Below are 10,723 nucleotides of genomic sequence, written 5' to 3' on the forward strand. Positions count from 1 at the left end.
TTGCTTATACCCATTAGTAAGCCTGAATGACAGGCATTATTAATAGTTCCTTTTCTAGAACAGTTTTGATTATTGTGAAACACACTGGACGTCAACCTGTTTACAGGAAAGAACTCTCAATGCTATTGCCAATTAGTCTTAATCCTTCTTATTTCTGAAGGACTCCGGAGAGGACAAACCCTGCAGCGTGAAAAGCACCGTGACACCAGAAACTAACAGTCAAGAGTCTGGTCACAACAGTTACCAGGTTCTTAAATTATTTATTGAATCTTCAAATTCAGTGCCAGTGGCTGTTTTGGTCACCTTGGACTTCTCACAATCTGTTAATTTAATTGCAGATCTCTGCTGTACTTACAACTCCATTACCTGCACTTCTGACAGAACACTGTAACGGGTGGTGGGCTGATCAGAATGATTTTGATGTCTTGGATCTGGAACTCTGACACGTTTACCACTATGAATGCTCAGGTAAGATGACATGTGAAGGCAGAGTAGAATTTCCCAAGTATACTGGTAACACGCTCTCTTTCCATGAGCATTTGGTCTCACATAAGAATAAAATGCTTAAATGAAATTGAAAAATGGATTTTTTCATCTACCTAATTCTTTGTATTCCAGAACATGAAATACTGATACTATAGAGAAGTCTTCATAATGAAGATTATCTTTAAAACATTGGAAGTGTCCAACATAATGTGCCCCGGAGTCCTGATGACAGTTATTTCTGCTTAGTGGAACCACATTCATGCGTATTTAAGAGCTTTTCAACTTACAATGATTACCCGCATCCTCTCCTGCATCCATGCCTGATGCAGTGACAGATTAAAGAGTAAAATACTAAATTAAGATTTAAGCTTTGGAGTTGAGAGACCATTGCTGTTTTAAGATGTTTAAAGTTGAAACCATTAGAGTAGGTGGTAAATTCATACGACCAAAAATCCTAATAGTGTAAGTTCTGGACAAGTACCTGAGCCTCCTGAGTCTGACTAATCTTGGAGTATCTTCTACTTGACATGTACATTGTTATTTCACTTCAGAACATTATTACCCAGGGCCCTGCCTCTGAAAGTCAGGCAATGGATGTGAGGGTGAAGATCACTATCCCGTGTTTCAAGTTTTCCTCTCAAATGTTTGCAGCAAACTTGTGTGAGCCTCAACCCTCCTAAAAAATGTCTTAAAAACAAACAACTGCCCAGCTGCATGCCTACTATAATACAGTTGTACAGTTGAGATCCTACAAAGGCCATAAAATAGACAGAAGCTCAATTTTTTAGGCCATAAAATACACAAAAGCTCCAGAAAGAGTGACTCAATGACGCAGTAAATTTGTCTTAAGTATGTGAAACCAGTGCTCAACATTTCTGCCATTTTCATAGTTGTTTTTTTTTTTAATTTAACTATAGACAACTTAGAAAATATTTTCAGTTCATTTTTGCAGTCTGAACAGGAAGCAGAATCTCACTAAGTCTCCTTCTGTCTTTTTTTGGTTGTTTTTTTTTTTTTTTGTAACGTGCTGTTTATGTTCAAAGAAACATTCTTCTCAACTAGGTTTTGCAATGTTGCAAATGTGCACTTACATACGCACACACACGACAAAGCACGGCCGTTATCTACACTGCAACTTCAATGCAAACTGCTCCACGTACGACCTTCAGTGTATTAAGAGACACATGTAACCTCACACACCTTGTACGTGAAGTCGCTCTTGACCTTTTGCCGTTTCGCACTTCTCAGCTGGTTTTTCTTATAGGCTGCTGAGCTGCTCGTGGCCGTCCTGCATGAGTTCTTCTGAAAATCCACGCTGTCATCACTGGACACGTCTGACTAGAGGAACATTTCACAAAGGCTTCAATAAATCAGACTAAAGCAAGCAATACCTTAACAACACAGTCATCTTTCAACATCTGGGTTTTTTAAGCAACACCTGACTTCTTCTGATTGATTTGCTATGGCAGAATAATGCCATAATGCTAATCATTTTATTAAATAAAAAAGGAACAGTAAAAAAACTGTTATTTGGAAGAAAAATTAGGTCGAATGTGACATGAACTTTTTTTTTTTTTTGGATTTAAAGCTTTATGGAAGAAAGGGTGTTTTACTGCCTTTCACAAAGGGAGAGGCTCAGCTCTCCTGCCTACAACAATAATTCACTGCCAAACAAAGTCATCTTTGGACACCAAGGGAAAGAATTGAAGGAAGGAAAGCAATTACATTCCAATATGCCTTAGGTCAGATGGCATAAAATATTTTTAATAAGAACACTTGCCTACTGAGTAAATGTTTAAATATACACTCCATAAAAGAGTTTGCATTATTTTGTTTCTGTCTCACCAAAGCACTTACTAACCATGTTAAGCGGCTGTCGGCGTTTTCTGATGGCACGAATCGGCGATTCAAAATCACTGTCATTCACACCCTATGTAAACAGAAATAAGCATAATTCATAATTGCAAAGAGTATTTTTGGTTTGGTGTTTGACTTCCTTGTCATTTTGCTTCTCTTGTCTTTTTTTTTTTTTTCTTTTTCCAAGACTCACATCAGGAGACTTCAAAACATTCTTTTTTTTCCTGTTTTTTCTCTGGAAAACGATCTCTTCTTCACTCTCACTGCTGGTTCCTACAGAAAAACCAGTAAACAACATTTACAGGAAAATGCATTGTTCACAGTACAATGTTGCTATAACTGAGCAATCAAAATCTGTCTCTCTCATAAAAGTACCTACAAAGGAGATTACTTATTGATCTATGTGGCAAATACCGTTTCTTTAGCCTTGTTAATCAAAATAAATAATCTCCAGCTGAGATGTACGATAAATCCTACTTCCCTGGAGAGTCTCTGCGTGGAAGTGATTACCCCAGGCAGTACAGATACAGAAAAAGTGAGGTGAAAAATGAAACCAAAAGAAGCAGCCCTTAAAAGTTGAATAAGAGTTACACTTCTGGAAGCGTTCTGTAATACATAACCCTTTGGGTGCACTGAAACAAAACCAGAACTCACTAAAAACTCCTCTTTCCCATTCCTTTTCAAACAACTGCAGCCTTTTTGGTTTTTACAAAGGACTGCCATTATGAAATGCAAGATGTTCCTTCAAGTGCTGCGTGATGAAGCTCCAATTCTGCCAGCGAGACCCCGGGCTCGGCGCAATCGGTACGCTGCCTATGGCAACACCCTTCCGACCCCAGAACAGGCCCGACATTAACTGCAGCTACGGCATTCTGGCTGCTTTTTTCCTCTGTTTCTTTGGGACTATGGCAGATAGGGTGGAATGGAGAGTTGGTTCTGACTAAATCACTCAAAGGTTTGAATGTCTTTAAGGAAAACCACAAAATTCCCAAGCATGCCACTTCTAAAATAACATATTTAAATACCAATAACTATCATTTCAATAACACACACTGTCCAGGGAGCTTTTCAGAACCAGACTGGACAAAGCCCTTAACAATCTGCTCCAGGTTCAGTGCTAACCCTGCAATTCTAATTTGTTTCCTTTTGTGGTTGTGGTTTTGGGGTGGGTTTTGTTTGGTTGGGGTTTTTTATTAAATAGATTACAATTTTTGAATTCAGCAAACTAACATATCAGTTTGAAGGTATGATGATTCAAGAAGAAAGGTGGCATTCAGCAGTCAATCACCTTCAGAAAACATGATGACTATCAGACAAATTCAGAGGGAAGGAAAAAAAGATGCTTTAACCACCAAAGGGACTGTTTATGCTTTGTTTCAATGTTTAAGGACAGTAACAAAACCGTTCAGAAAAACTCAATGTGGCCTATGAATCGGACCAAGCACTATTAAGCCTGAATTATTTTGACAGTAATTCAAGGTTATTCAGAGACAAACACGACAAAGGGTGTGAACATGACCTGTAAATCACCTACGAGCAAAGAATGATGGTCATTTACACATTGGCAATACTGGAATAGAAGTGGTTTTTTATGTTATATTGGTCCTAAACCAGAAAGACATAAGGGGAAAGAGAAGGGAGGAAATAAAGAAGAACAGAGCCTACAAAGAGTTGATATTTTTAAGACAATCCAGGTTTGTGCTGAAGTTATAATCAGAAAATTTTAAATACAAGTCAGTTGTCATGCAACTAAACTGAAAGCAATCCACCAGCAGTTTCTACTCCTCATGAACAACGACAGGAAAACACAAAGGCACAGACTCAGGGATTGAAGTGCAACAGATCCAGATGATTACGAATCAGATACCGAGAGCATTAAGAAAGGGCTTTATAGGCAGCTATAGCTCACACAATTATGTCTCACATGGCTGCGCTGTTAGCACTTGTGAAGAGATACGAGAGGTTTAATTCCAGGTACTTCCTTCAATATGCACGCGGGCATTTCGGCCTCAAAGGGCTGAGCTCGTATGCAGGGTTAAGATTCTGGAAAGTTTCCTCACTGAGCCAACTTCTAGTGTTACAACCATTATTCCCTTTTCCTTTCGTCCTTTCCACCTAAGTCATAAAACCAAATTGAGGATCCAAAAGATACTGGATTCTATGTTATTTATTTAAACATGAAGGTATTAACTAAATGTACCTCTGAAATCCCTACCTTCGACAGGAAACACACGTGAACTGTGAAGGTCGGCGTCCTCCAGGTTTTCAGTTCTTCCTAAAGGGGAATCAAGCATATCCATGGCTGAACTCCCAAAGTTCTGTCTATGTGGGCTTGCATTTAATTTATCTGTAAGAGGCACCTCTGGAATTTCCTCCTTGGCACTAGGGAAGATATTCATAGGAATTCTTTCGATAGCTTTAATATTCATAACCTTCCTACTTGTTGGGGTAGAAAGTGCAGAAGCCAAAGCTTCAGGTGAGCTGCGTCCCCTTCTTCTGCCTCCTGACTTCAAGAAAGGCACTGCAGTAGTAGCATCCTCAGTCCCTTCTCCATCATTCGTGCTCCTACTCTGCAATGGCAGCGGTGTGGAAACGTCTCTTCTCTCAAGACTTTTGCAATCCCATTTTGGCGATGTTTCAAGCCTGGAGCTATTCAGTAATTTTTTTTTCTCTTCAGTGGACTTAACATCTGCATGACTCCCCAAGGGACCATTTAATTTTCTGGTATTATTAATATTTATAGGTTCTTCAAAGATTTCATTCTCACACTCTTCAATGGAAAATCCCAGATCAAAGTTAACAGAAAACAGTTCTTGAGAACAATCATAAAGATCATCATTATCCAGAAACTGCTCGGGCACACTAACATCACCTGACACTTCCCCGGCTGGGGTTTTGCTGCTTATCGGCTGCTCCTCGCAGGTTTTGCGGCACCCCTCCGAAGGGAACCGCTCGGAGCCTCGCTCTGCACCTGGCCTAACGCCTCCCGCACCCGAAGCTGACTTCCCCAAACACTTCTTGTTCGTAGAAAAACTTCCATTATTTGTGTCATAAATGTGGTCATCCTCAAATAAATGTGTGGTCTTCTCTTCATCAATACTCACGCTTTTCTTGTTCGTTTCAAGATCTTTATCTTTTTGAACAAAATACTTATTTGAAGGCTTATTTGTCAGAGTGTGATTTATTGCTGGAGTTTTCTTTTGAATTTCAGTGAATTTTTCCTTGTCAAACAGACCATCAAAGCTGTCATTCCAGTGAAGTTCCTCTCTGGCTTTAACAGCAGCAGTCTCAGAAGATGATACAGTTTTTGAAACACAGGTACTCACAGAAGCACACAATTCACTGGTGACTTTCAGTTCAGGGTTTTCAAAGAGCAGCAGTGAACGATCAACTTCTGAGGACGCAGGACAGACTGTGTCCCGCAGTCTCTCTGAATAACTGTCAGAAATAGTGTTTTGAAAAGAATATATTGTTTCTTCGTTTCTCGTCATGTTTTCAAACTCATAAATGTTATTTGAAGAAGGAGGAGATTGTGATAAAAGCCTTTTCACATGGGAAAAGATTTGTTTTAACCAAGGCGCCTCCTCAGATGGTCTCACAAGTGCAAATGAATCCACGTATGATTCAGGAAGATAAAATAAGTCAGAGGACGCAGGTGATTTCTCAGCTGTGAAGCTACTATAACCCGAATCTGCATGGTTCGTCCCCGGTGACCTACAAGCTTTATCTACAGTTTTGTATTCCTTTATTGCTGCACTTTCATGCATTACAGTACTTTCACTGTTGTCACATAGATCAATAAATTCATTTAGGTCAAACGTCACCTCTAGTTGCTCATCCTCTTGACTGCCCTGGTCAGTATTTTCAACCAGGGCAAGCTTTCTTGCTGAGTAAGAAGGCGAAGTATTAATATCCGTAGGCAACACAGGCACTTCCAAATTTAATCCAGAAGTTCTTTTGGGAGTCTTTGTCTTCGTTATTTTAAATGTGGAAAAGAATTCACTCTCATTATCATTTGTATCAGGTAAAAATGGTTTTACTTTTGATCTGTGTGCCATGTCTTTTCTAGATGACAGTGCTTTCTGATCAAATGTGGAGTTGGTCACGGAAAGATGACTTTTATTCCTTTGAACATTAACATCTTCAATGTGTAAGTGAGGCTGCATCTCCAGTTCATAGCTGCAATCCCCCTGGTGATGAAGACAGCGTAATATTTACTATAAATACATACAGGCTTACAAGGACCTGTCATAAGGATATGTAAAACAAGTGACAAAGGTTTTCATACCCCTAAAGGCTATTAGAAAGAGGGAAAAAAAAAAAAAAAAAAAAAAAAAGGGAAGTGCTTTACGTTTAAGGTCAGAACTGTCAAACAAAAAGTTTGCTGACAGCTTAACTGCAAATCCATGCTTGGGTAGTCAAACCTGAATGTTTTAGAAAGACCAAAAGATACCATGCTTAAATAAAGATGGCATTTAACAGACCACCAATGCACAGTACTCCGCACTGAGCGGTGTCGTGCAGTTAAGATGCAGTTCTCAGAACATTAACAGCAAGCAACTTCACTTTGCTAATAAAATGTGCAAGGCATTATGTCCTCAGACAGGCTAATGCTTACAGGCTGCAGTTCTGGGAGGACTAGCAAATTGGGAAAGGTGCTGTGAGCAAAAGAAACCCTTATTCAAACACAAGCGAGCCTGGAGTTCTTTGTTCTCTTTGTACTTTCTTTTGTAATTTGACTATTGCCATTGATAACATATTAAGAACTTCTCCCTTACATACTCTGAACTTCCCCCTCCCCCCGAGATGCTTATTACTCTTCTGTTCTAAAAGGCACTGACCTAGGCAACCAACTCTTTTAAAAATACACTTGAAAAAAGCACAACAGACTTTGACATCACTCCCAGGTAGGTATCCATACAAGGACTGCCTGGGTTGAAAAGCTATTTATTTATTGTCCTCACTCTCTCTGTGAAATTAAGATTTCAAAATTAAGGGATGCAATCTCCAAAAGGAACAGTAAGGGTCAAAGGAGGCTCTGAAAGCAATGGTTTGAAACACTCCTTCAAAGTTCAAACCTGTTTCACTAATAAAAAATTAAAATGAGGACAGAAGATCTAAAGAGAAGGTACAATTATTTTTTGGCAGTTCAGTCAGATGAATCCCTAGACTGATGAATCCCTGAAATTAAACAAGGTATCTTTATAGAACAGTGGGTGATAAAACTGACTTTTACAGTAAGAGGTTAACTGCTTCCTATACAAGTAACATTCTCCCAAAGTCTTACCATATATAGAATCATAGAATCATAGAATCGCTTTGGTTGGAAAAGACCTTTAAGATCATCGAGTCCAACCGTTAACCTAACCCTACCATCCCACCACTAAACCCTGTCCCTAAGCACCTCATCCGTCCTTCTTTTAAATACCTCCAAGGATGGGGACTCTACCACCTCCCTGGGCAGCCCATTCCAGAGCCTGACAACCCTTTCAGTGAAGAAGTTTTTCCTAATATCTAACCTAAACCTGCCCTGGCGCAGCTTCAAACCATTCCCCCTCGTCCTATCATCTGTTACCAGAGAGAAGAGGCCGACCCCCCCCTCCCTACAGCCTCCTCTCAGGCAGTTGTAGAGGGCGATCAGGTCTCCCCTCAGCCTCCTCTTCTCCAGACTAAACAACCCCAGTTCCCTCAGCCGCTCCTCATATGACTTGTGTTCCAGACCCCTCCCCAGCTTGGTTGCTCTCCCCTGGACATGCTCCAGCAATGCAACATCCTTCTTGTAGTGAGGGGCCCAAAACTGAACACAGAAAAAAAAAGCCTGTAGCGCTGCATGGGGTTGTTGTGACCAAAGTGCAGGACCCGGCACTTGGCCTTGTTGAACCTCATCCAGTTGGCCTCGGCCCATCGATCCAGCCTGTCCAGGTCTCTCTGCAGAGCCCTCCTCCCCTCAAGCAGATCAACACTACCACCCAGTTTGGTGTCGTCTGCAAATTTGCTGAGGGCACACTCAATCCCCTCATCCAGGTCATTGATAAAGATATTAAACAAGACTGGCCCCAGAACTGAGCCCTGGGGGACACCACTTGTGACCGGCCGCCAACTGGACTTAGTTCCATTCACCAATAAGTGACCAATAAGTAGGACAAAAATAAGCTCCTTACAGTCATAACCTCCCGAACCCTCCTCACTGTCCCACGAGAATATTTAGAGCAATTCTACTTCAGCTTGTGCTAGCCATGCTGATATTCACTATTCAAACTCCACCAACATCTGTATCTTCCAGCAGCATCCCATCCTTCTCTGGCTCTTTGCAAGCCAGACCCTCCACTGCCTATCACAGGGACCCAAGCAACGCACAGACTCTTCTCCCGTGGGAAGAATCCCTGGTCTTCACTCACAGAGAACATTTCTCATTTCTTCAACACCCGATCTCGGTGTAATTGAGTTGCTAAGAAAGTTTCCAAAACTGTTCTAACCAATGGCACTGTGACACCAACATCTTGATAGATAAAACTGGGACCCCTGGGACCACTGAGGCATCTCTTCCAAAGAGACTGAAGAAATTAAACAGTCGGAGTTTCAACAGACGGTAACCCTGGAGCTGCTGCTAAACAACCTGTTCCTGCTAGACTCCTTATGGGAGCCAGAGGAGTCAATCATGGAAAACAAGGTTTGAAAAATACTCTGGAAAGTCATTCTACCCCATTACACAAGGCAGAAATAACCATACCTAAAATTACTGCTGCCTGGCTTGTCTAAATGCATTCCTGAAAACGGGATTTGAAGCCATCTTCCATGCATTTGAAGACTGATCACATCCTAACACAGTTTTGGATCCTCTCTTGTTGCAGTAATAATAATAATAATACTTTATCGCTACCTTCATAGACATGCCACAGAAAGGATGATATGCAGAATAAATAAGGAAGAATCTGTGTGCAGGCTGTTTTGGGGTCAGGGGCACAGCTGGTTACAAATCCTGTGTCCCAGCAACAACGTAGGCAGTTTCTATACGGTCAGCACAGCAGAGTGGTAGAGCAGTGGGATGAAGTTCAACTGCTCAAGATTCATCTCTGAAGAGCTGTGAAACACCCACTCCGTTTGTCACTACGGGAGATGTTACTCAGCTGCTACACACTTACTGCCTAGGCTTAGGCTATCCATTTATGAACATCTCCAAAGAAACTAGAAGTTAGGATTTTTTAAGAAGATATCTCCAAGGAGATCCCCAGACTATGCAGGCTGACTTGCAAGAAGTCTTACTACCAAAATAGTGAAGAAAACAATTACTACGAAAGGGTTAAAGGGTGATTTTGATATGTGTAGGTTCTAAATAATCAGTTTCCTTCAAGCTGAGTCAAAGCACGGAAGTCTTTGTATGAAACCAAAGAGCAGTAACAAACAACCACCAATAGAATCTGGTCCAATTAATTTCACAAACGTCACCTGAGGAGATTACATATTTGGTTGGCAAGGTAATGGTGTTGATAGCGATATGTTTAGATTTATGTGAGTAACGACTGAATGTTGCATAATATTTCAATTAAATGATCCAAGCATTATGAGAACACAACGTATATTAAAAGGATTAAAGATTGATTAGCTGCCAAACCACTAATCCTTACTGAAACAGGAGGCGGCGATGCCCTTGCCCACCCAATACACTTCTAAGAGGAACCACGGCAGACCATTCTTGGACCTACGTTGTTCTGCGCTTTTTAAGTAAACCAAAGTAAAGCAACCCAAAACTAATGGAACCTGCAGCAAAAGGTGAGGATTGTGAGTAGGTAAAAGGATAGTTCAGATCACAATTGCACCAGAGGTAGAGCAGATAAGAAAAAATCATTTACGTTTTCATATGGCCAAACACAAAGCTGTACGTTTAGGACAGTAAGAGGTAACAAAACCATATCGTGTCATCCAAAGGACCTATGAAACTCAAGAATGAAGCTCCTGAATTGGTAGTGGAGGTATGTAATCTCTTGCTTACACACCTCAGGACCTAGGAGGTGGCAAATGTGATGCCATTTTTTAACGGTCAGGGGGAAGCTAATAGGTTGCTAACCTTAGATCCATACTGAATAAATTAGTAGAAGCTATAACAGATAACATAATTACCGGATAAGTCTTCTACAGACATGTCAATATTGCTTTTGAAAACAAAAAAATCAGACCTTACAAACCCTTTAATTTCTTGGAAGAGACCAACAGGCAAAAACATTGAGATGTTCGCATGCATACCATCATCCCAGCTTTCTGAAAGGCTTTCAAAAGTCCCTGGCAAAATCTTGCAAAAGAATCATAGAATCATTTAGGTTGGCAAAGCCCTGTAAGCTCCCCCAGCCCAACCGCCCCCCTACCCCTGCCATCCCACCCCCAA

The 10,723-nt window shown here is 40.8% G+C and overlaps 1 protein-coding gene across 1 annotated transcript in view; it reads right to left on the reverse strand.

Annotated features, from left to right (window-relative positions):
• FANCM (FA complementation group M) overlaps nt 1-10,723 on the reverse strand; it is an 82,899-nt gene that overhangs the window by 11,117 nt on the left and 61,059 nt on the right. The window contains exons 14-17 of the mRNA XM_035900443.1: nt 4,559-6,533; nt 2,537-2,616; nt 2,348-2,416; nt 1,687-1,824 (exon numbers count right to left, since the gene is read on the reverse strand). Coding sequence (XP_035756336.1) covers nt 1,687-1,824; nt 2,348-2,416; nt 2,537-2,616; nt 4,559-6,533 — 2,262 coding nt within the window. The remainder of the gene's footprint in view (nt 1-1,686; nt 1,825-2,347; nt 2,417-2,536; nt 2,617-4,558; nt 6,534-10,723) is intronic.

The sequence above is a fragment of the Egretta garzetta genome, unplaced genomic scaffold (assembly GCF_000687185.1).
Source record: "Egretta garzetta isolate BGI_Z169 unplaced genomic scaffold, ASM68718v1 scaffold28, whole genome shotgun sequence".
Taxonomy (NCBI): Eukaryota; Metazoa; Chordata; class Aves; order Pelecaniformes; family Ardeidae; genus Egretta; species Egretta garzetta.